The sequence below is a fragment of the Balearica regulorum genome, chromosome 2 (assembly GCF_011004875.1).
Source record: "Balearica regulorum gibbericeps isolate bBalReg1 chromosome 2, bBalReg1.pri, whole genome shotgun sequence".
In the NCBI taxonomy this organism is placed as follows: domain Eukaryota; kingdom Metazoa; phylum Chordata; class Aves; order Gruiformes; family Gruidae; genus Balearica; species Balearica regulorum.
The window spans coordinates 64029995-64057163 of NC_046185.1; the positions used below are offsets into that span (position 1 = coordinate 64029995).

At 38.6% G+C, this 27169-nt stretch overlaps 1 protein-coding gene across 1 annotated transcript; it reads left to right on the forward strand.

Annotated features, from left to right (window-relative positions):
* The first annotated feature begins 566 nt into the window (after positions 1-566).
* Positions 567-26601, forward strand: C2H18orf63 (chromosome 2 C18orf63 homolog). Its single transcript, XM_075744540.1, has 15 exons — positions 567-2167; positions 3213-3801; positions 4461-4539; positions 5970-6026; positions 7450-7561; positions 8543-8584; positions 11712-11788; positions 13143-13252; positions 13885-13981; positions 14098-14204; positions 15193-15370; positions 16497-17576; positions 18554-18670; positions 21040-21124; positions 25120-26601. Exons 2-14 carry the CDS (start codon positions 3668-3670, stop codon positions 21091-21093), a joined length of 2244 nt encoding a protein of 747 aa, XP_075600655.1. The 5' UTR covers positions 567-2167; positions 3213-3667; the 3' UTR covers positions 21094-21124; positions 25120-26601.
* Positions 26602-27169: the final 568 nt, after the last annotated feature.

The following is a 27169-nucleotide window of genomic DNA, read 5'->3' on the forward strand; positions in this document are numbered from 1 at the left end:
CACGTGCCGCGCAGGGTGCTGATGCGGCGGGAGGGTCAGGGGCGAGCGGTGCCCGCGCCGCCCCCGCCGGCGTCCTGGCCGGTCCTGGCCGGGCTCCGCACCCGCAGTTTTCTTCCCTCACAGCGGGCGAAACGTGCTGCGGGGGGGGGGTTACCGCAGCGGTTATCTGCCGTGCGTGCCGGGCCGCGGAGCGACAGGCGCATCGTTTACTTTCACCCCCACGGCTTTCACCTTCCTTTCACCCCCGCGGCTGCCGCCGGTTTATCTCCGCAGGAGCGGCGGCAGGTGCGGGCGCGCACCTCCCGTGCCGGCAGGGAGCACCCTGCTCTCTCCTGCCCGGTTTTCCGGCAGGCCAGGGCAGGCCGGGGAAGCCACGCACCCGCCCCCACGCACCCGCCCCCACGCACCCCTCGCGCGCGGCGGGTGCTCGCGCCGAAGGCGGGAGGCTCGCGCCTGCCTCAGCGCCCCGCGGAGCCCGTGAGGAAGCCGGGCGGAGGCGGCCTGAGGCGCGTCCCTGCCGGAGGCGCCTCTTACAGCGCCTCAGAACCTCACGGCTGTCGCAGGACCGCCTCACCCTGCCCTGCGAGAGCTGGGCCGGGGACCGAGGCTTCTCTGTGCCACCCCCTCGCCCCGCCTGCCTTGCCGAGGGCTCAGCGGCCTCCCCTTCTCTCGGTGGCGGCCTTTCAAGCGCGCGCCGTCCGTGTTTTCCTTCAGTTTTGTGTAAGCTAAACCCCGGCTCCTTCGCCCTGGCCTCAGGTGCGTTTGATGGCTTTGTTTGTTTGTTGGGTCCCCCGTACCCATCACGGCAGCACCCAGCGTTGTGCTACCGGTGCTGGGTGACGCCTGTACGCTACTTGGGTGCCTCAACAGCAGTAGTCCCGTGTACGCACTCCAACGTGATTACAGGCTGGGTTTTTTTTTGTGGAGTTTGTTTACAGCATAACTTTAGTGATGTAAAATTTTACCCAGTGTGACCTGTCAAGGCACCTTTCCTCAAAGCTCTTTTGTATCCTATGCGCGTGCTGTTGGTTCAGGGCATCTTCATACTTCCTCACTGAATGCCACCATGATCTTCAGATCCCATCTCCATTACAGTCAACCGAACAGGAAGAGTAGCTACTGTCCCTCACAGCTTGGTGGTGGTCTCAGCTTTAAAAAGGAGGCTCTTCATTCCATCTTCCAGGTCGTTACTGAAAACAACAAATACCACCGCCAAGCTCTGTGATTTACCTGCCTGTTTTGACTGAAAACCAGTGATAGCCATTCTCCGACTGATGTCCTGTTCAGCTTAGCAGGAGCTCTGTGGTGGTTTCAAGTTCACGTGTTGTGATTATCAACATCTAAAGATGTAATTTCTCCCACACACTTTAAGTTCTCCTACTTGTACAGAAGGCAGTTGGGTTTATTTCCTATGATTTATAACTATCTTAACTGGTAGTTTGATGTTAACTGGTACTTCTCTATTTATCCTCTCCCCTGAAGGGAGAAGCCATTTGTAAGCACTCTGTCCCATTAGCTTTTAAGATGACTGGGAAGATTTGACTTATGCTGAATACAACGAGTGGTTCCCACAGGGGGATTGGCCTCAAACAGCAGGGAGATCCCTGGAGCGTTGCAGTATGCGCTTTACAACATCTTTGCCACAAAAATCCCTATTGGCTATTTAGGATTCTTTTAAACATTATGTAATCTGAGGACCCAGCCTTTCTTTTCTGTATTTGCAAATGGACAAGATTTTTTTTCTCATTTGTTTAAAACGGTCCTTTCCCTTAAGCTGTAGCTTTTGGAATTCTATGATGAAGTGATAGTCTTGGCTGGCATTTTAAAAAAATCTACTTTTCATGATTGCTAGAAAAAACTTGAAATGTGTTTTCTTTTAATGGTAAGAAATAAGGAAACATGTTATTATCTTTTAAATGACAGTTATAAAACATTTTCCTTGTGATTTTTCTAGGATATGACTGAGGTTAATCTTTTTAATGTGTTACACACTAAGCAAGGTGAAGCAAAATCAGAACAGCAAAGTTATTTTTGGCATTGTTCCACAAAAAATGTTTCCAGTTCATCATTTTTTGATCACAATTTGCAAAATTGCTTTTCAGGTGAATAGCTGGTGACTTCATAAAATTTGGAAACAAAAATCTTTGTTGCTATCTTCACTGCACTGGTAAGACCATTTCCCAAAAGGATTTTAGGGTTTGGAGGGGGAAGAACTATTAAACCAACTTTTTTTGGTGTGCAGTGTTTGTTTCTGGCTTTTTATAACAAGCAGACTTTCTACCTGCCTGTTTTTTCTTTGAAACACTTTGATTGAGAAAGGTGCTATAGTTAAAAGGTGTATTTTCTTTAAATAATGAAATGTTAGATGTTCTCTTCTGTCATAAATATTCTAGGTCCTTTACACTGTGCCTAGCCTGTGCTGCAGTACATAGGAGTGCACAACAGGCATCCAACAGGCCAGGTAACAGCCATAACTTCATATTATTCCCACTCACATGAGATTTGTTAGTATTGCACCAAAGGATCACATTCTCCATCTGAAATTTGGGTTCTTTTGGTTCTTATTTTTGGTGCTTTTTAGGAAGTTTCAAAAATGATGGAGTTGTAGCACATCTGCTCAGTGATATGTCAGTGAACATACGAGTACTTTGTATTCTAACCTCATGTGAAATACCAGCTCATGTGCACTTCAAGATAATGATTGTGGCCTGAGCCCAAAACTGCCTCATACTCTTGAACACAAAATATAGTCAATAATTTCTATTGTAAGGCAAAGCTTAGGGTGTGAGAGACAGCTTTGATAGCACGACTGTAGGTCTAATCACATTGCACTCTAAATACCGGCTGTGTTTTCTTCATCTTTTGATACCTATGTAGGAGTGTAACTATTAAAATTACCACCAAGACAAAATGCTGTCGTTCATACATTTCTCCTTTGAGACCAAGAATGGGAGAACAAATTGTCTGTGTTCAGTATTAAACATAGAGCTGAATGCAGTTCTGGATTAGTACAGCTTTCAGTCCGGTGTAAGACTGTACACAGTTCTGCATAGGTTAGAATACAGTGTTCACCTGTCACTTGAGAAGAGAGATGGATTTAAGCAGGGAGCACACAAGTTCTCTGTACCACTGGGAAGGGAGCCTGGTGTGGGGAAAAGGAAATGATTTCCAGTGTGTCTTCATGTTTCTGTGATTTTCATTTTCTCCAACAGGCCGGCCACGGTCTGTGCATGACTTAGTGAGGAGATCGCTGTTCAGCTCCTGGGAATTAAACTTTCTTGCCAGACAGGAGGGGATCAACATCTCAGAGGGATTCCTCAGGTCTTGGATCCCAGATAGATTCCAGCCCTAACACACACTGAGAAGAAGGGGGAAAGGATGCTTTTGTCCTTGTCTTTATTCTGAATATTTTGACTCTTGTAAATATTTTTTTTCAAGTATAATGCATTATGTATAGCAAAAGTATATTTGACTGTCTGTTTTAGTGGACCAAATTATGTGATATTATTATGTTATATTGCCTACCTAATCTTAATCAGAAGATAATGGATTATACCTGATACCATATACTTCTAAAGTTCTGTAAACAAATATCTGCCTTATAATAATGAACTAAAAATTTTCTTTTAAGACCCAAGTGCCACTTTGGGACAATCAACAATATAACATGAATAACACCAGGCACCAGTCTCTGTTCTTTGTCAGTCTGCCAGAGCTACAAAAACTCTGTGCCTCTACAGTAACGCTGAGTTCTCAGATACCGGAAACTGAGACAAGGAGTACACAGATAAAGTTTTGCAGGTAAAGAACTTTTAGGGTTATTATTTTTAGAAGCTGTTGGTGGTTGTTATTCAAAGATTTTATTAGCAGCACTAGAATTAATTGTAGTAAAGTCAGCAAAATTCTTATATCAGCAGAAAACAGCATAAAATTGTTCAAAATAGTGGGTATTTTTGGTGGGGGACTTGCTGGCTATTGGGGAAACAAAACACATTTCTATTATGTTTTAAGTGTCATCAACTAAAACTAACAAGGCCACCTACTTCAAATTAATAAATAGTTAAAATTAATCTGTGTTCACTTGCAAAGTTGGAATGCTTTATGTCAGTTGAGACTGAGTGAAAAGAATACTGGGAAAGCATATGTATGGTCCCTAGTGTTCACCAAGCATTTTGTCATTCCCTTTAATAGGAAAGGGGAGAAATGAGAAATTCTGCCAAAAGGATCACTTTTGGAGACTTATGTTCATGTGCGAAAGGCCTGCAGTCTTTGTCTTAGGCCACTGTGGGTGGGTTAAGAGCAAGTAACTTGGACTAGTCCAATAAATTATACTGAACCACTGGAAGCCGATTAGAGGTGGAATGTATTATGTTTGCAGAAAGTGAGGAAAAGAAATTTAAGCTGAGAAAATCAAGTATGGAAAATTATTTTTTAATTTTTTTCTAACTTTTTTTTAATAGACAGTTATTATTCCTGCATCAAGATATCCTTTCTGCACCTGTTATTGGAACACTAAATCAAATTTCAGTTGTAATGGCGGTCAGTATCACTGTGTAAATAAGTATATGTAGTTACGTACTGTTGTGGATGAGCAGAATGCACCTCACTCAAAAGAGAGGCAGCAATATGTTTTATTGAGGTAAAATAATAACTTGACAGACTTCAATAAGTTTGATGGAATTGAACAAAGTTTTAACAGTGGTTTGACAAGGTTCAGTAAGTTGATGGCAAGGTTCACCTTATTAATTACTGCATGGAAGAAACATACGAAAGGAAATTGAATTAGAATGACTCATACAGAGACTGGAAATGTGAAGAGTTGAAGAGGACCCTCCCGTTGAGTCATGAGGTTCAGAGTGGACCCCCTTGCTTTCTAAACTCCTTTTTTGGAGCCTAGGTGTGGCTAGATCCAATCTTAGTCTCAGACTTGGTCAACAATTCATGTCTAATGGAATTATCCATACAATGTTTATAGTATCTGAGTAGCTACATGGATCAGTAATGCTTCATAGTATTAATTCAGCATCCTATCAGTCACTTACTGAGGATCTGTCACAGGGAAGGGATCTTTCCACCTTGAGCAGGGAAGGATCTCTTAGTCTCGGGTAAGGAATTGCTAACCTTGAGAGACATCCCTGCTCAAGGGGAGAGTCATCTGGCATGCAGGCCAGCTGCCATTCAGGGAGAGCTCAAATTGGGCCCATCCTGATTTTAATATTTATAGAGTGAGGTAGTTGGCTGCTAGTCTGTAGTATAGACAGGACAGATGGCTTCGGTTTAGCTCTGACATCTTGTTCTGTACTTTGGTTACCTTGTATTTTTGGGTTTTGAAACTACCTTTCAAAATATTTTTCAAGACACCTTCATTCCCTTGTACATGAGCCAGGGGCTTTCCAGCTCACAAGTTCACCCCAAGGACATGAGGCCTGTTGCTTCTTGGTCATCCTGAACCAAAGTATGGCTAGGAGTCAAGTGTATCCGTCACGCATGCATGTTTCTCTAAGAAGTGGTTTTTCTGAGGATCAAGGATAAGTAAAATTATGTCATTTAAAGCAAACTTTTATTTTTGTGTATTAGTAATGTAGATGACAGCTTATGTCTTCTACTCTTTTGATGAAATAGCCTTTTCAGACGGTGAACCTTTTGTGGAACAGAATGGAGTCAATTGGTAAGATGCCACCCAATTCACAATGAGAGCAGCAGGGGCAGAGTTCTGTGATTTTGTTCTGGGCAGTCTTTTGCTTGCTTGTTAATGTATCTTTAGCTGGAAATGAGATTACACTGTAACAAATGCCTGAACTAATTTTAGTTATAATTCTCCTTTAAAATACAGGATATGGTGTTTGCTTTAACTATTCCTTAGCATGTTTTTCTTAGGCAAAGTCACTGATGGGCCAGAACTTAATTTATGATTTGCTAAAACACCTCTTAATTTCCAACACTTGAATTATTTTTTTATTTATTTTTAGATACCATTTTACAAATCAGGAATATGTCAAACCTACATAGAGAAACAAGGAGCTACCGTAAGTGCTGAAAGATGTCACAGTTCTTAAGATTGCTACTCTTGTCCACAACTGCTGTTGCCAGAGATGAGTATTTTTCATAGGGCATGCAATTTGCACTACAGAAGCCAAGTTTCATGGTAAAAATGTCTGTCCTGTAGACAAAACGTCTCTTATGAATCTAGGTATAGTAAGTATACTTTGTCAGAGTCAAAAGTTTTAAGAAGTTCCTGAGCGATTTCACTAGGTTTCTCTGCTGCAGTGGGACCCTGATCTTGCTCAGGGTTGTTGGGGTTTGACCTCAAGGCAACGACAGACCTGCCCTTCGGGCCAAAGACCTGCAGCTCCCCTGCTGTTGTCACCCTCTCTGCGTGTGCCCTATAGGTTCCATAGGTGGGGGTGTTCTGAGAGCTGAACTGTCTCCCTATTCACATTTTGGGTTTATCTAGCCTATATAGGGCAGTCTCAAACAAAACAAATACGTAGAGAAGAAATGCAACCCATTAGCTTAACAGCTGATACACTTTTAGACATTATGCATATGCTTTACTATCTTCTAGTATGCAGTGTCTGTGGGGTTTATGAATGTATGTGTGGACCCACAAAAATTGCTGAGTCAAAAGACTGATTGTAATCAAAGCCAGTAGCTCTCATGATTCATTTGCCCAGCCAGATGGGTGTATTTTCTTTGTTCCAAGAGGTGTAAATGCATATCTAGATTAGTAAGACTTATACTGTTCAAATATGCTTACCTTACAAAACTGCTTTGTGTTGCTGTGTGTAACTGACCTGTCATCATTAGATTTTCCAACACCAGCAGATTACTAGTACGAAGTATATTTAATAACCATGAGCTGCAAGCAGATCCTTGCAGGATCTCATTAGAAACATCCTCTTGGAGGTGTATTAGTTAACTCTTTTTAACCCATTGTAATTAGGTTATTTTTCTTGACTAATGCTAACTGTCAACAGAAAGCTATGCAGGACAGACAAACGGTCAGGCAAGTAGTACTAACAAAGCTACATTTATCTGTTGTTCTTGTGATTGCAAGAAAATGTCTCTGGTCTTGAGTTTGACAGCAGAGTTAATATATGTAAATTTTGGATGCTGTGCCTATTGTCCAGAAAGTGGTGAGTATCTAGGAAAGTGCTCCATATAGTTCAATTCACCTTTTCCCTGAGTACATTATCAGCCCTGTGAAAAACATAAATGAATTGTAGTGCACCTTACTTTGATGACACATGAAATCTAAATGCCTACATCAAATAGAATGCTAACTTCCTCTTGTAGCTAAGTAGGTGAAAAGTAAAGATGTGTAACATATACTAGGATTTGGCTCCAAGATGCAGTAGCAGTATCTTTGATTAAATTTTGACTGAAACCTTTAAAAATACCTGTTTAATTATTAATAATGTATTTTTCTTTTCTCACTTATGTTATTAGCTGGAAGCACCACAAACAGTTAGTCCAGCCATTCTCCAAACCTGTCTCTCCTACACACTTACAGCCAGACTTGCACCCAGATGGAACAAGGCTGGTCATCTCTTGGTGCAAGGTATTTGACTCACCTGGGTCAGGGATCAAGCATTTAGTTTTCAGTTCTTTATTGTTGCATTTATTTTCCGTAATTTAATTGCCATCATTATTTCATTCATTATATTAAATTATTTCCTTCCTTTATCCTACATTTTTTTCTTTGATTGCATTTTTATTGTTCCTTTATCCAAGTTCAGTTATTCAAGTTTACAATCTCAATGGACATACTCACTTTTTCATCTTCCTCCTCATCTTTGTAAGAGATCAGATATTTCAACTGAACGCAACATACCAGATTAATAATTTCCAGACCAAATATTGTTGGACAGTAAATGTCATCTAAAAATTGGGCCTGTTTTTCAGATTCATGCTTTCTCTTGTGAAGCAAAGCAATTGTACAGATCATTCCAAATATACCTTGAGAAAAGCGTATATGTTATTCTCTTATTTCCAGCCACAATATTAACAGTATCTTGGGATTAGTATCTTCAAAGTATATAGCTCAATTTATTCAGGAATAGCAGCTGGAAGTAGAGGGCTAATCTGGTTTCAGTGAAAGACACTGACTAACAGCAATGTGACCCTGGTACATGCAGCTTGTCTAATCATGTATGTTGCTAAAGCTGGGCAAAACTGATGATAGAGGGTAAAATATGTAGTAATACTATACTGATTTGCTTTTGAACTTGAGAAATTTATTAACTGTTAGTCAATTAAAAATAGTTCTATGTAAAAATTCCTTACTGGGAGGAAAAAAAAAAGGTATAAATTGCTGTCCACTAATATACTTTCATATATCTTTCTTTTTTATATAAGATGATAATGAATCAGTGAAAAGTTAATTAATAGATGGGATTTTCTCTCCTTAGAAAGGACAAAGCTTTCAGCATTCATGACACACACAAACAAAACTGTGTGATTTCTCCTGTTTTTTTTTTTTTTCATAAAGACATTAGGCATATGGTTTAGAAAATAATGTCTGTCTCTTTTATTTATTAAGGAAAAGATTTTTTGTCTCATTCAGGAAGGCAAAATGCTGTTGGTAAGTACAATATTCTGTTATGGTAAACTTGTGAGAACAAGGTATAGTTAGTGATGTGCTTTCATATTGCCATGATCTTGGTATTGCCAACACAGTGCCTTTTCATTTTTCAATCTGAAAGAACCTCAGTCAAAACACACTTGATGGCAGATCATGCTCTGTATGTAATAGTTGCCAGCTCAACTACACCTTTGAAAAATTACCCACAAGAAAGGTAATTTTTCTACTATTAATCTACAGCTACAGAATGAAATTTACCATTTAAAAGTTATGATTATCACAATTAAATGCACTTGCCTCGAATTGTGAGTCTTGCAAGTGATGTGAAAGTTCCATAATAATAGATAGGAAATGAGCTAAAGTGACTGTCCTGTATGTATGTCATGGTTTAACCCCATACGCAGCTGCTTGCTCACCCTTCCCTCCTCAAGGGGCTGAGGAGGAGAATGGAAAAAAACTTCATGGGCTGAGATAAAGACAGTTTAATAGGATAACAAAGGACGTTATATGGTAGGGAATATCCCTTTGGCCAGTCTGGTTCAGCTGTCCTGGCTGTGCTCTCCCAGCTTCTTGTGCACCTGGCAGGGTGTGGGAAGTTGTACAACTACAACTTCAGCATGCATCACCTCCTCTTCTGGCAACATTCTGAATTCTTTGCCTTCTGGTCAGTCCGTGATCATTTCCAAAATTCCTGGGTGACTGGGGTTTCCTATTCAAGTCTGCTGTGTGATCAGCGTGACCCACTTACTCCATGTAGCATCAGTTGCCTGATATGTAGAGGGGGCCTTCATTTTGCACATCCAGCCCAGCAGCAGCAGTCAGGGTGCCAGGAGGAGCTGTGCTTCAGTACCAACCACTTCCAAAGCATCTTAAACCCCTTCACATGCTGCCAATATCTCATTTTCAGTTAGAGTATAGCAGGCCTCGGATCCTCTGTACCCCTAACTCCAGAACCCCTTGAGTCTCCCCTGGTGCTTTCTGCCAGAGACACCAGGTAGGGCCATTCTCCCCGGCTGCAGTGTAGAGCACATTTCTTACATCTGGTCCCGCCTGGACTGGCCAAAGGGCTACTGCACAAACTATTTCCTTTTTAGTTTGTTCAAAGGTTTGTCATTGCTTATGGCCCCATTTGAAATTGTTCTTCTGGGTCACTTGATAAAGAGGGCTTACAATCAGACTGTAATTCGGAATATGCATCCTCTAAAATCCCACAACACCTAAGAAAGCTTGTGTTTCCTTTTTGCTGGTTGGTGGAGACATAGCTATTATTTTGTTGACTTCATCCATTGGGATCTGATGGTATCCATCTTGCCATTTTATTCCTATAACTGGATCTGCTGTGCAGGTCCCTTGACCTTACTTTGTTTTGTGGTGAAACCAGCTTTCGGAAGGATTTGGATTATTTTCTTCTCTTTCTCAAAAACTTCTGCTGCTTTGTTGCCCCATATGATGATGTCATCAATTTATTGCAGATGTTCTGGAGCCTCACCCTGTTCCATTGCAGTCTGGATCAGTCCATGACAAATGGTGGGGCTGTGTTTCCACCCCTGGGGAAGTCAATTCCAGGTGTACTGGATGCCCCTCCAAGTGAAGGCAAACTGTGGCCTGCACTCTACCACCAAAGGGTCCATTGGACTTCATCTGGATCTATGGGTAATTGCCCATTGTCCCAGGCATAATAAACCATCTCCCACATGGCTAATTCCCTCAGGTATTGGATACCTCTCTCCATGGTGCTCCACTTGCCTGGGTGACATAGAACATCTTCACTGAAGGGATACATTTCCCTCATGCCTGACGAGTTGCCTCTGGAGGCTAAGGGCATGTGTCCCTTTCCCAATCACCTTGTCAATGCCCCCTTCCCTGGACAGGGATCCCAGCTGCTTGGCCTCCCCACCCTCTGATTCCAGGCTACTGGCCCCATTATCCCAGCATTGGAGTAGCCAGGTGACAAGTTGCTTGGCAACAACTAAACACATCAGTGTGTTATCAACATTATTCTCATACTAAATCCAAACCACAGCACTATACCAGCTACTAGAAAGAAAATTAACTCTGTATCTCAGCTGAAATCAGGACAGTGTACTATGTTTGCTGTTCACAAAAGTTAAGTCACGAAACATGCTGCTTAAATTAAACATGCTGCATCCAAAAATTAGAAAGTAATATTTTTATTGCAGTATAAAAGTTAAATATTACATTTGGGGATATTGGTGCCTAAATTTGCAATAGGGACATATGTTGAGGAACATAATACATTCAGTCCCTGTGCTACATCTTGCTCAGAGCTGGTGGACAACAAGTTCAGCGTGAGCCAGCAGTGTGCCCTTGTGGCCAAGAAGGCTAATGGTATCCTGGGGTGCATTAAGAAGAGTGTGGCCAGCAGGTCAAGAGAGGTTATGCTCCCCCTCTACGCTGCCCTGCTGAAGCCACATCTGGAGTTCTGTGTCCAGTTCTGGGCTCCCCAGCTCAAGACAGACAGGGAACTACTGGAGAGAGTCCAGCGGAGGGCTATGAGGATGATGAGGGGACTGAAGCATCTCTCGTATGAGGAAAGGCTGAGAGAGCTGGGTCTGTTTAGCCTGGAGAAGAGAAAACTGAGAGGGGATCTCATCAGTGCTTATAAATATCTAAAGGGCAGGTGACAAGAGGATGGAGCCAGACTCTTTTCAGTGGTGCCCAGCAACACGACAAGGTGTTAAGGGCACAAACTAGAACACAGGAAGTTCCACCTGAATATGAGAAAAAAATTCTTTCCTTTGAGGGTGACCGAGCACTGGAACAGGCTGCCCAGGGAGGTTGTGGAGTCTCCTTCTCTGGAGATATTCAAAACACGCCTGGATGCAATCCTGTGCAACCTGCTCTAGGTGAACCTGCTTTAGCAGAGGGGTTAGACAAGATGATCTCCAGAGGTCCCTTCCAACCCCTACCATTCTGTGATTCTGTGATGATTTTAATTTTTCACAGTTAAAATGCAATTATTTTTAATTTCCATGCTGAGGAAGTCTAGCCTTTTGATTTTCAAACACAGCATTTTGACTAATGATTACTTTAAATAAACATTTGGTTCTGTCTAACAGATGAACTGTAGTTCAAAACAGGGTTTTGTGCTTCATTTTTATTTTAGTTATAGACCTCAATGTATCAGAGAGACAGCTTTGCATCAGTGTGGAGGCTTACTCAATTCGGTTGCCACCCCCTGAGGTATAAAACAGTTACATTTTCTATGACTGTCTTTGTCTTATTAATCTTCATCTTCTTTTCTGTTAGGTGACTTGCAATTAGCATTAGAAGTGCTTATTTATGATTGCATTAAGACAGTAATCATATTCATTGACTATCCGTATCTAAGTGTATAACATCCATGTTATATCTATATTGATGCATTTTAGCAAGCATTGTAAAATTGAGATTCTAGACTAATTAAGAGACCTTTCAAAATGCTAATAGAATATAGTAGTGAAGTGTCTTTATGATTCTAGATTTCCTTCTAGCAGTGCTTTCTAGAAGGCATACACTGTCTCACTGTAATAAACAGTTTTGAGTAACATCTTAAAAGTGACGCTACAGGTAAGTTGTCAGCACTATGTCTGAAGTGCCTGTATATAATTATTCTGGAATCTGCTTCATTTTCTATGCATCTTCCAAAATACTGGAGCAGCCTAGACTGTGCTGCTCATAAGCATAATTAATAAATTGTTTATGAAATCATGATTGAGGTTGAAAAATTACCATCTTTTGTGACAGTCATGTCACCTTTGTTGAACATGTCCATACAGGGGCATATTTGTCAGGCTTGCTGGTTTCTTCCAAAATAAGTATTTCTGATCCAAACTCTTCTTTCTTAGAATAGAAGAATAGGATTTCTTCTATGACCTACGACAGCATAAACATTAAAGCTATCTATAGGAATCCATTTCCAGAATGACACAAAGCAATGATGGAAGCGATTATGATATGGCTTCTTTATCAGTTTGATCATTTCAATACTTTCATAAACAGAAATGGCCACATTTTCTTATCAGTGAATAAATGCAAACCCTGGTAGACCATAGAGAGAGAAAATGTTTCTCAAATCTTAGTGTTTCATTGGCCCCTACAGCCAAATATTTTCTCATTGTGAAAATGTGCACTGTTTTGACTTCTCACAGGGTGAAACTATATGTCCCATTAATTCTGTTGCTTGGATCTTTGCACTTGATTAGGCATATGCAGTTACTAGACTGTCAAACACGGGTTTCTGATTTCAACCTTAAAAAATGTGAATGGAAGTGAGACAGTTCTTAGTTGGAGAAACTCCTTCTGTACTCTGACTTATTAAAGCACTTCAAATAAAGTTTTAAACCTTGTACTTGCATAACTTTTGGAAGTGTAGGCTCTAACATAAAATAGTGTGCAATTTAATAATGGAAATATCTTCTGAAATAATCAGTGAGAGCCGATAAAAGAATAATAATATATAAGCTTCAGTGTATTGTGATACACAATTATTTTTGAAAATTTTAATTTTGTACTGCTGTAGAAATATTTGCAAATAACTTTTTTTTTCTGTTTTAAGCTGGGAGATTTTGATATTTTGCCAAACACCTTACAGCTGTTTGACAGCAATGAAAACACAGTTATTCACCAGCATTCCATATTAAGTAACTGGTGCTATGTTTTGCCAAGGTAGGAGTCTGTTTACATTTCAGCAGAAACAAACATTTCCTGGAATGTTTGCCATACAAACTGTGAATTTGTTACTAGTGATAAGAATACTTCTTTTTTACATTCAGGAATCTTTCTTTTTTTACTTTTATGGAAAACTCAATGTTATGGAAAATGAAAATCAGTGAATCATAAATGACACATTTAAATATTATTTCAATTTTTGTAATCTCTCTGCTACTTCTGTGATATGCAAAGGAATTAATTTTCTCAAATATAATTGTAGCAGAAAGTGTCAATTTAAAGAAAAAACTTATTTACCACAAACTATGTCTATTTTCACCCGTGAGTTTCATCATAAAAATATGAGAAGTAAGGATATATTTGCTTTTGTTCTACATTCACTGGTAGTATTACAGACAAGAGAAATTAGACTTGTGGGTGCCAAGTTCTTTTCCATAATTCAGGAAATACTGCTATTGTTCTGTCATGAACTTATGAGCTAAAGGTATTAGTCCTCAGAACATAAAAATAATCCATAAATACTTTCAATGCCAAAAATAAGATTTATTTTTTTTTCCCAAAAGTCCAGTATATTTTCAGCTGAGTTTTATGACACTCTGTCTAAGCATCCCTTCTTAACCTTTGCACAGCATGAAAATGGGTCAGATCATAAACATCAGCCACATAATTCCTCCAGAATCTCCTTTCCGTTCATATGAAGAATTTCAGATGCACTGGAAGAATCTGGTAAGAAACGATATACACTGCTTTCATTTTTCTCTCCTTTTTTTGTACCTATTGAGTTTGTATTTGTAATACATATCTGTGGGGTTTTGTTTGTTGTTGGTTTTTTTTTTTTAAAGTATGGATATATTCTTCCAGCGGATCTTGGAGAGACAAAAACATACTTCAGTGTTTACTTCAAACCAGTAGGAGAAAGATTCTTTACATATCCTTTCAGAATATTTGTGTTACATTTCCTCTACTACACTTCTAGCAAAGATCTAAATCTTCATTTTTGAATGCGCCACATTTTCTTCTTCCATAATTTCATAGAATGGTTTGGGTTGGAAGGGACCTTAAAGATCATCTAGTTCCAACCCCCCTGCTGCCATGGGCAGGGACACCCTCCACTAGACCAGGTTGCCCAAAGCCCCATCCAGCCTGGCCTTGAACACTTCCAGGGAGGGGGCATCCACAGCTTCTCTGGGCAACCTGTTCCAGTGCCTCACCACCCTCACAGTAAAGAATTTCTTTCTAACATCTAATCTAAATCGACCCTCCTTCAGCTTAAGGCCATTACCCCTGGTCCTGTCACTACACTCCCTGATAAACAGTCCCTCTCCATCTTTCCTGTAGGCCCCTTCAGGTACTGGTGAGCCGCAATTAGATCTCCTTGGAGCCTTCTCTTCTCCAGGCTGAACAACCCCAACTCTCTCAGCCTGTCCTCATAGGAGAGGTGCTCCAGCCCTCTGATCAGCTTCGTGGCCCTCCTCCCTTTCATAGAAGACAGTGGAGAATTGTTTCACTAGACAAATTGGAAAAAAATATTTAGTCTTGTCTCTTTGTCCTAGTACTGAATAATAGTAAGTCATATAGAATAGTTTGCTTCACAGTTTCTGTAAACATGAATGCCACTCTAAATGGTAATGTAAAAGGAAGAGTTAAATTCCTGTAAAAATGTGGCCAACAAAGATTTATTTTAAAGAGAATTTTCTTGCTAGGAAAGACTACACTAAGGATTACTTATATTGAGTAATCTTTGCTATAGTAGGCTAGTATGGTATAATAATTTTGAAGGCCTGTAACTTTATACTTCAGTCCCTTAAGAAAGTAAGTGCTTGTGTTCACCTTTTTGAAAAAGCTTTAGATATGTTCATGCTTTCTTCTGAATGAAGATAATTCATAATTACAGAAATGTAAAGAAACTTGTTATGTGTCCCTGAACACTTATTCAGGTACCCTTTAAGTTGCATTCGAAGTCAACCAGTGCAGTATTTCCCTAGAACAGATTCAGAAAGTGTGTTGAACTCTTTTCTTTCTGACATGAAGCGTGATCTTTCACATCTATGTGGGTTTCCAGTAAAGATGACAAGTAAAGCACTTTATGCTACACAGGAACTCTCCAGGGCTCCGGTGCATGTAAGGTTTTTGTATAAACATATTAATGGCATGTACTTTGTTCATGGTATGAAGTGGTCTTTATGATATTCAGAACATAGAGCATAAAATTATGCTTTTCACAACAAATTATCAATCATGTAACTTTTATTTAAATGTGTAATTAAATACTATATTGCTATTTGCCATTGTTATGTTGTTGTTCATATCACAAATACATTAAAAATTGAACTTAGTTAGTTGCTATCAATATTCGCAATTCTATAGACTCTATTTTACAGTGGGATATCCAGAACTTTATCACACCTCTTCCATAATAATAATACTACTACAACAGCAATAATAATAATAATAATAATAATTATTATTATTATTATTATGACTACAATTTATTTTTAAAAAAAACCAAACCAAGACAAATATAAAGTTCTGTGGACTTAGGCATTTAAAAACACTCAAGCTGTAAGATTTACTCCATGGCTGGTGATGGAAAGGATGCAAGCAATCAAAACTACTTTAATTTGAGGTTGTGACAAAGACTGAGACCCAAATTTCTTTGGTAGTAGTGTTTGAAAGAAGAAATGAAGTAATTAATTCTGAACAAAGAATAGTGACAGAAACTGTAGAGATTCTAAAATACTGTAATCCTCTTTCAGAACACAGTTCCTGTTTATGTCTCTTCAGTGATCAAAGCTAGAATGGCTCCTCTTTGTCATCAGCAGTTTTCATAGACATCCAAACTGTCTTTTGCTCAGAATACAGATGCCCTTAGAAGTCTTAAGAGACGAGGAGCTCTGTCAGTCAAAATCTCTGCAGACTCCCTCAGAAGGGGTAGGCATTACCCAGTTGGAAAGCACTAAAGCAAGATAATGACTGTAATTTAAGTCTTTCCTTCTGAGAAATATGATATTCCAGCATAGTTTATAAACAAAGAACTGAGGGGAGGAGAAAAAAAATATCTTAATTTATAGTGACAGCAAAATATTGTTTGAAAATACAGTTTATTCTTATTCAAAACAGGAAAATGTATGGTTGTATATTGTGATATATATTAGATAGATATTCTATAGTGATGCATTAGGTGGCACTATCAGTTTTTAAATCCAGTTCATTCGATTTAGCAACTATTGTTGTATTGCAGGAGATAAAATCTAAGCATATGAAATTGACTGGTGAGATGATGGTTTGTGGAGTATCTCTAATGGAGGCTCCTCCAAGAAAACAGAGTTTGCCTAGAATTTCTTCACCATGCAGTATGGAAAACAGCCACTGGATGGAGCATTTGATCAAAAAGCCAGAATCACACACTTTTTTGAGTATCTGTAAGGGTACAGAGAAGGTTAACATTGAAGCAACAGAGAAATCAATGAGTAATAGGCAAATACCAGGAGTACCAGAGTTACCAGTTGTGAAATCGTTGGGAATGCCTGTAAATTCAGCTTTTGAACTCCCACACAAAAAAGTCAGCAAAATTATACCAATTTTCAAAGGAAAGTTGATGCAAATGAATGGAAAGACTACAAATCAAATGGATGGGAAGAAAAGAGAAAATGCTGAAAGACGTTCACCAATAAAAATTATGGGTGTTTCATCTTCTATGCTGACTATGTGTAAGTCCAGAATGACTCAAGTTTACAAACCTGTTCAAAATACGCCAGTCAAATATCCTACTCATAGCAGCATACTTCAGGTAATGAACGCAAAAACATATGCAAAACATGGTATACCTGTATTTCAATGGGGAACAGAGTCTGGTGGACAGATAACTAATGCTGATTTTTCGAATAACTCAGCTTCAGGTGGGAATTCAAGTGAAGTCAATCACAAAAAGGCAAATTCTCCTTCATTTCTTAAGAATGTTGGGTCAGTGCTTCAGAAGTCAAACATCAATCTGGGTCTGAATACATATGCATCTCCTATTTCCAGTGCAAGAAGGGGAAAAAAGTTTGCAAGTCAAAATACCATGCAAGTTCTTGAGAAACACCATCAGTCAGAGAAAGTACATTTGCAGATTTGTAAATTAGACAATGAAATGACAAAATCCAGTTTATCACAGCAACAAACAAACAGATCAAATGAAGGAGCAGGGTTAAATATTCATGAATCTGTCTTAAATGATACAGCGTGCATCGCCAAAAATGAAGGAAATAAAGCAGCATGTCATTCTAAGGACTATATTGCTAAGAAAACCAGTCATCATTCCAAGTCTAACTTTGAACAGGTACAGTAAATAACAGGTCTCATTCTCACTGGTTCTCACAGATTCAGTATATTCTAAAACAGCTTTAAGCAATAAAGAGCATGACTTTTATCATGTTTTACCATCATTCTCAATATAGTTTTCTAAAATTTCTACCGTATAAGTTAATGTTTTCAGTCACTGCTGCTTTTTTTTCTGAAAGGGAAGATGATTTACTGTATTGTCTGAGATACGCACTTTTTTTATTTGGGACTTTTAAGGTGGTATAATTAGTTTTCCTTTCTTTAAGACAGTTTATCAGTTTATCAAAATTTGTGTGAGGTTAACATGGTGAAATTTTTGGTGTTCAGTCTATCTTCAGATTAAACCGTATTAATGAACAGCTCCTGGAAGGAATCTCAAACCTCATCAATTGTGTAATACTAACTGCAGTGTGTGTTTGCTGTTAGGCAAACATGGAAATTATGCAAAGACAAGTTTAATTACAATTTCACTAAAAGCACAAGTTGCAACAGGAAAAATTCCTACTGGACATAGGAAAAAAAAAAACTCTTCAGAGTGAGAGTGGTTAAGTACCGGAACAAGTTGAACAGACAGGTTGTAGAGTTGTTATCCTTTTAGAGTCTCCCAACTTGACTGGAAGAGGCCCAAAACAATGAGATCTAACTTTGAAGTTAGCTCTGTTTTGAGTAAAAGTTATGATTAGATGACCACTGGAGGTACTTTACAACCTAATTTTTGTATGATTCTGTCTGCATTTCAATAAAATAAATAGATGAGCTCATTTCAGTGCAGTTTTTATGAGGATGATATCCCAGATTGGGCACATGGATGAACTATGTTGTGCTTATCACTTTTTTCACCCATAAAATGTAATTTGGTAGGTTATTTCAACTTTGTGTTATGAGGACACCTTTTGAAAAAGTAGGTCATTTTAACAAGTAGAAAAATACTGTGGGGTTTTTTGCTAATGAAGGTATAAACTTCTATACTTTAAGACAATTACAGGAAAGGAGTATCTGACATGTGAAACACTGACCTCAAAACTGACTTCCTCAGTCAAGGAATGCAACACGGAAGCATCTGTAAAGAAAGGTTGTGCCAGAAAGCAACAGGTAAAAAACCCACACACGTACACCCCTTAATCCAGTCTACAATGATCTGAATGAAGAGTTAAAAAGGAATGTTTGGGGTTTTTTTTCATTTTAGCATGTTCTACTTAAAATGGGGAAACCAACGAATCTTATGAGACCGCTCTGGATAAAATTAACCTCAACCAGGATAAAATTAACCCCAACCATTGGTTATGTTACTGTTACTTCAAGCAGGCATTTAAAATGTTCTCTCCTGCAGAGATACTACTAAAATGAAAACATTTAATGGTGTTACTTAATATAAATATGTTTCTGAAGCAGGTTTTCTGATTCTGCAGAAAACAGTTTTGTCCTGCCCAATATAACTACTGGCGTTCTCAATGGCTCTCTAAGTGTCTGATCTTAAGTGCTTGAATTCAGCAATGTTCTGTAGAAATGAGTTCCAGAAGGCTATCTGTAGTTCATTCTGAGTTTTTAAAAGTTATATTATCTTAATTACTTAATACATTTATTATTATATTACTAGATGGGGTCAGCAGCAGCAATTAGATAAGGTCCTAATATGATTTTATATATATATATACACACACACACTTTTTCCTCTGGATGCTGCTCTATTGATAGTAGTGTGTACTTTTAAATTCCTCTTCAAAATATTTTTTCATGATTCTTAAATATTGCTTTTACCTACCATTGGGCTACACTTCTGTTTCTAAATATCAGTTCTTTAAAACTCAGTTGTCTCTTCCATCTCCACATTCTCTATGTTTTTACTATCCAGAAATTAGTCCTGTTAGAAGGAACAGGTCCCAAGTCTCCAATGCTCAGTACAATTGTATTTTCTTACACAGATATGCATGTATTCTTTCTGCTAATAGCCAACTGAAAATACTGTGCAGTAACTCTACAGAATAAACCAGGAGGAAACGTTACATGCACTTAACTCCCTTTTCACCCAGGGTCCCTTGCCTTTTGTGTTTCATTTCAAGCATGACCATTTGAGGTCTCATTACCCATGCTTGGTCTGAAGTGCCTTTGCCTAGTCACATGTTGCAATCCATAAACTTACCTTGTCAACATAGTCATTAACTGTTGACTAAGAACTTAAGAGAGTATGTATCCATATTTCAGATTCTTCCGCTTAATTTGCATTTGTTAACATTAAAGTTTACCTGTCGTCTTTTTGTTTTGTTATGCTTTTAAAGCCAAATACAAGACAATTCTGTAACTTTTAATGGTAATTAAAAGAGCACAGTCTGTGCTATCCGTGCAGTTCAGACAGGGCCAGCAGAACAGCCTCAGGGGCCTGCTTCAGGAACACGCTCGTACCAGAGAGCTCAGGCTGTAGCAGGGAGGAGAGGAGTTGGTGTGGGAAACGCCAGCCCAGCTGCTCTGAGCTGGCCCCATCCAACAGCAGCTGGGAAGGGCCCTTCCAAGGGCCACAACTGAGACACTAGTTACAGGCCCAGCCCTGCAATGCTGCAGCAGTAGAGTCAGTCTCACAAAGAAAAGAAAAATAGCAACTAAAAATAACTGTGGTTATAAGAATAACAGCCCCAGGGGTCTGAGTACTGAAAGGAGACTTCCATCATAATACAGATTAAGTGCTGAAGTCCTTTGCCTGCCACTTGGAATGATTCAGCCACACCAGGGCTTGTGAGTATGGAGCTAGCTCAACAGCTTGGGCAGACTGGACAAGCAGAGAGCTTGTAGCTGGTCTGGCAGCACTGCTGGGATGGGGAAGGGGCACTGTCCTGTCCTAGTGAGGGGTCACAAGTGCCCCACGCCATTCCGCTCACTCCAGACAGGGTACCATGTGCGTAGCATGGGTACCAGCCTGAGCCCTGCAAGCTGCTTTGGGGAAGTGGCAGGAGATGGTAAGTTCTCATCTGTCTCCCTGCCACACTGCCAGTGCAGACTGAGCTGGAGTCTCAGCAATAGGAGAGGGACTTGTCTATTAACTGGGGTAGGGACGGACTCTCCAGTGCTCATTAGTCTGATTCCTCCTCTCTCCAGATTAAAATACAATGGTGCTGACTCGGGATGGTGCTAAACACTTCCCTGAAGAGTAAGTCTTTGTCATTATCTCAAGTTTGGACGCCAAAAATGATCAGTTGGTTTTGGAAGTCTTGGCTGCCAGCATGTAAAAGGGTATTTTCAAAAAGCTCCATTTTTAGTTATTTACCCACTGTACATACAAAACATGCTTAAAACTATATTTACATTGGAAAATAAAAACTTATTAATTACTTCTCATATCATTTAACTAAACATTTCACTCAGAAACAACTTTTTAGTTGAGCTGATAGCTTAGTATTTCTGCTTTGTTTGCTTTACTCTTTTTTGCCTTTTTTAAATTTGTTTTTTGTTTTGTTTTGTTTTGTTACCAGAAAGAAGGTTATTTGAAGTTAAAGAAAGCCAAAAGAAGTAAGCCTTCTGTTTAGGATGTTCTGGAGTACTGAAAGAAAACTTTGGGTATGCCCATTACAAATTTTAAATATTTTTCTTTATTAAAATAATATCACATGTCTATAATAGTTTCTGTTCTCTTGGATCATGATAATGATATCAGATGTCTCCAAATAAATCACTTTACTAAACAAATGGCTTATAGAGGAAAATAATGAGGTAACAGAAGCTAAGATTCTTGGTTTTATAGGACACTAGCTTTGGGGTTTTTCTGTGAAACAAGCAACATTAAATATAAAGGCATCTTTTACTTAGTGGAACTTAGAATTTGGCTTAAATTTGTATTTTGATTGGCTTATTTTCTTTCAGACTAAAATAAACCTGTTTTTTGTGCTGCTGAGTTTCATTTGAATTTGAGCTGAAGTTAAAAACATAAACCATTAAAGTGACGTTATGAATATTATTTAATACCATTACATGAAATGGTAAAAAGCTTAATGCTTTTGTGGTCCTAAGATCTAATCCAAGGACAAAATTGTCTGTCGTACAAAATGAATAAATTTAGTTTTGTCACCAGATATTTCAACCCATGTTGTGGGTGGTTGTCAATAATAGTCTTGCAGGATAGAACAAGCTTTTCGTTTGAATATTCCTTTGAATATTAAGGATGCATATGGCATATGAGACCCACCAGATTTATTGACCTAATGCCTATCACAAATTATCAGTAGTAAAACATGCAGCAAGGAGTAGCCTATGCAGTTAACTGTTTCAGAGATAAATAAAAGTATATTTATTCAAAAGAAAATATTGATATAAGCAAGATGTTCACACAGATACAACAGCACAAAAATGTGTATTATACAAAACAAATAGAAAACCATAGCAATAAAGAAGCAAAATAGAAACTCTGCATCTTTTAATCTGACTTTTGGCTCCAACATAAGCGGTAACAAGTAGCCAAATGTGCATTTTATCTCAGAGATGCACTTTATGTCCTTCCTGTCTTTGCATGGATAAATTTCCTCCAGTGAACACATATATCAGTTGTCTGCATTCCCTAAAGAAAGTTCATTGTATGGGTGGAAGCTTTCCATACAGGACCTTGATATTCCAGTGTTCAGCATATCCAGTTCCTGGGTCTAGCATTTCTTCTCTCCTGTTTCAAGCCAGGCAGTTCAGGCATGGTCTTTCTTCAGTGGTGATCTGTTTTAGCGATTCAGTTCACTGAGGACTGATGAACAAAAATGGTGTCTCTGAGAATGGGCAGAACTTTTTTTACTTAAAAAAATCTGACCTTTTTTTCTTATTTATGAGTTAGATGCCACAGGATCAAGTTGATCATGGTAGGCGATGCTTAAACCCTGGAGAGGAAACAGTGCCTTCCATAAAGGGTTTAAAATATGCGTTCTAAGAATCCCATCGGTATGGGTTCTTCATTGGTGTTGATGACCTAAAAAAAAAACTAAGGCTAAAATAACTTCTGCTATTGGATCCGTGCCCACAATTTTGATTCTGAAAAGCTTTGCTCTGAATTTCTTCATTATGTGTTATTACTCATGCATTCAGAGTGCATGTTTTCATTTGAACACTTGAGAATTACTTGTAAGTTTTCAAATTTACTGTGTGGCAAGATTTATGGGTGAGGAGTTCTTAGAATGGAATTCAATGATGTAGTCAACAGGAAGGACTTGGATCTATAATTCATGACAATAAAAACATTTTTTTGCAATTATCTTGCAAAAAGGGTCAGTTTTTATGACTAAAATGTGCCAAGTTGCACAGACTCTTAACTTGTCCAGGAAATCACAGCATAATCCTAATTTTCCTCTTTGTTTTCCTGGTGAAAATAGAGGGTATGTTATGTTAATAAAATCAAGGACATGAAGCAACGTGGGAGAAGTATTTAACATTTGAAGAAGTTGTACATTTGGTCCTGAACTAAATCATTCTCATTAATTCTGTTTTTAATCATACGTAGACAATCCCCCACTCTCTGGGGAAGGACTCGGGTTTTTCTTTGGCATAAAAGGAGTAGTTAGATATTAAGCATGAGTTTGAGATATGCCCCCTGCCCTGCCCCTATATTTAGGGGTCAGGACTATGCTGCGTACATAGTTCTTTTTCAAGGCCATGCAGATTGGGGCAGTGGAACCTCTGAGGATGCTGAGGTGCCCAGCCCATGGGGTGGGGGCCAGGATATCTGGTGCTGAGTGAGCTCTGCAGAGTCTGTTGGGTATGTCTATTAGATTTCCATTGAATTTAATAGGAGTTTTGACATCTAACACATATGTATACGGCTAAATGTAGCTGTTCTAAAGCTGGAGCTCAAAACCATCTCAGGAGTCAGACTTGAATAGTTATTCAGGTAGACTTCTTATAGTTTTAATAAAGACCTGCATGATTAGAGTTTTCAAAACAGGTTTATAGAACCTTTTTAAGCTATTTTATATTTGCTATCAAATAGAAAAAAGTCTGAAGTTTATTATTCCATGCTTAGTCTTTTATTAATGAAAGTCAATCTATCATTTTTCAAGGTCAAAAACTACTGTGAAAGGGAAGTTTGGCTTCTAAGACTAATCAAAAGAGCAGAGCTTCTAAAGGACAGTATGCACTAGTACAGAAAAATATTTAAAAGAGGGATTTGCATCATTACAAACACTGGTGCTAGAACAGACATATTCAAAATAGCAGCGCTGAAATTCCCAAGCCTTTTGCACTGTTCTGCAGAACTCTTCCTGTTGCTCTGCTCCTGTGTTGGTCATATGATACTGAACTTTGGTTTTAGTCACCAAATTTCATTTAGCAAATGAGAAGCTACAAATTCATCGCATATAGTAATAATAGTATTATTTTACAAAAAAGTAATTGCTGCCATTACTGTAAGGATATTGTATGAACACAAGATGAAGGCAGGACATCTACACAACTGGAATTAAGTAAAAATTCTCAGCAGTTTCGTATATAAGGGCTGGAGATCTATTGGACTGTTTCTTCTACAAGGTGGATTGCCCAAGCCAACATGTAGGAATTTCATAGAATCCTAGAATCCTAGAATGGTTTGGGTTGGAAGGGACCTCAAAGATCTTCTAGATCCAACCTAGCTTGAACACTTCCAGGGAGGGGGCAGCCGCAGCTTCTCTGGGCAACCTGTTCCAGTGCCTCACCACCCTCATTTCTTTTCTAATTAGAAGGCTATGGTACAGAAATTCCAACAAAGCCATCTTTGAGATGATTTCTTGATGTGAAATATTAGGCTAAAGTAATACCTTTTAAGATATCATATAAATATAATAGCTTGAGCTGGCTTTATGAAGAAACAGTTTTTAACTTAAATTTGAAAATATTTGCATGGAAATTTTATGTAGTGAAAATATTTGGGTTTTCATTGAAAAAAGATTCTGAAAATATTTAGTCTTTCAATGGAAAAGCAACTTCTTTTATGATGGGGGAAAATTAATTTCCTAATCAAATCTAGTATCAGAAACAACCTTTGGACATTAGTAGGTTGTTGGTACCTAAATACTTGAGACATACTCCAAAACATAGATGCTATCATAACATTAGTGGTATTATCCTGTGCATTTTTCATTGTTGCGGGATTGTTCCAGGTTAGGGGTAATCTAATTTCCTGCATCGTTCAAAATGCTAAAGAAGAGTTTCCTAAGCTTCTGTCTGTTACTTTCTTGTAGACTTAAGAATGTGGTTTGGCTACCTGATCTTAGCTGGTTAAGAAGGTGTGAATAGACTCCTGAAATGGAGTTTCCTTCACCCAGCACCACAACTGACTGTCATGTTTTGAGGGATTTAGATTTAAAAACGCACACCTAAGAGGAAGGATAAAGCTGTGCATAGGACCATCGATTTCTCAAGGAGAGAATTCTTTCTTGTTCTGCATAAAAATGCGAACATTTAACTTAAAAGCCCTAAACTTTATAAACAGAATGCAAATACAAATGTGGAAATGCATCAACTTTTATTTGCAAATTAACCCTACAGTTCTGAGTTGTTTTTTGGTTTCTTTTGTGATCTAAACTTTTTCTATTCTTTCCTCCATTCAGGTTCCCAACAGTGTATTAACATACTTGAGGATCTCTGAGCTGTGTTTATTTCACATCATTGGTACCTGTTTCTGGATGAAAACCTCAGAGTTGAATACATACGGTCAAGTGAATCCACATATCAACAACTTCTCCAGACAGTTTAGGTTAATAAACCTCAAATGAATTAAAAAATTTAACTAACAGCTTAGAGTTTTTGAATCACATTGTCTGTCCTGGTACTTGCTTACACACTTAATCACTCTTCCAAGATATTTTGAAGTTTCAAGTCTGTCTTTCTATGATATATTTAATTCTTTGCTACAGTGTCTGGGTCTCTTTGTTTCATCAGCAAAGCATTCCTAAATAACTTCTTGTCAAGTCAAATGGTTAGGAAATAAACAGTACAGTTTTTCTTAGGGGAATAATCTGAAGGCTGGATTGAATTCCAGCTTCTTTAATTCTTGCTATAATTTTAAATGAATTTCCGTTTTCAGAAATGAAACTGCTATGTAAAAGATTTCTTTAAGTCTAATTGATAACACCATTCTTCAGTAATTCATGCATAATATGTATAGTTGCCCTTTGAGTAATTTTATCAGAATAAATGTATCTTCAATGATCTACTTGAAGGTGTAGTTACACATATATAAATATATATGATTGTTGCCCCGTAGTTGCTGGTTTTAAGTGAATATTATTGTATGACCTGGAAAATGAGAATCAAATGTCACAACACTAGCTCCTAAACTCAAATGATATACAACTGTAGTTTAACACTTGCTTTGGATATACATTTGCAAAAGCTTTTTCCTAAAGGAATTGGTACAATGGAACTTTATGCACTTTATGAAAACCTTTTTAGGTTTATATTGCCATAGTTGTATTTTTATTTACCTCATTTTTCAAAGTAGGCTTTTGCTCTACTACAATGACAACTTCTGTTTTGTTTTGTTGTGTTTTGTTTTTCCTCGAACAGTGACTGTAGACATCGCTCTAATTTCATGGTGCCAGTGTTTAAAAGAAGTGGGCACTTCAACAACATGTAATTTTCTCATACGTGATACAAAAATAAAAAACAACAGGTGTTACAAAAATTAGAGCAATATGCTCAGTGAGAAATCAAATCATTTACATTTTGTCTGGAAATTGGTGTACAAAGCTACTTTTTCAAATGCTGTGGATTAGTTATCCTTTCATAGATTTGACTATACGTAATTGATCTTTTTCTTGTTTTACAATATAAAAAGCCTGCAGAGCAGTTGCATTTCTCCTATGCTACAGAACTTAGTACTTCCTCTGGTCTGTTTCCTATTGTTGCTTTTTAAATGCTGCCGGTTGCCAACATTTGCCTGGTATTATAACAGAAGTCATTTCGCATTATTCTTGCATTTTAAAATGTTTACATCATTTCGTGTTATCTATTATAATACTCAAAATACTAAAAATGTAATTATTGCAGATCCAATTTCTTCCATTTAAAATAAACTATTGAATTATTCATTCATGCTGAAATGCCAAATACTTTCTAGTGTACGTCGTGGGAGGAGTACCTTGTTATTCTACCCCACCCACCCACTCCTTGTAAACACATAGTAAGGCGTTGATAGTGAGTGGAAAGATGCTGGGTGCAGGAGCATCGGTGGTGGAAATGCCGCTGATGGGGAGGAAGGATTAGTGCTGTGGCTGCCTTCAGAGGATTTGGTGATGCTGAAGGGACCGTTGCTGCCGCCTTACCCTTCGCTGTTTATACGGAGCAGTTGTGAGAGCCCGTATCAGTTTCTGCTTTTCATCGGTTGTTACTAACTGGGCAGAATACTCTCACTTCTGGCAGGCAGGCAAAGCTGTCAAAGCACAGGAGCCCTCGATGTCTAGGATCGCCTGGAGCCTCCACATGTGATGTCTGCAGTCTTGACGTCTCAGGACTGAAGGAACAGACCCCTCCACTTGCCCCAAAATATATAAATGTCCATCAGGAACAAGTGGAAATGTAAAAGGCTAAAACAATACCCAGGTGTGAGCGACTGGCAAGAGGTCGGCTGGCAGAAGGTATCACCTGCTGTTTGATGCC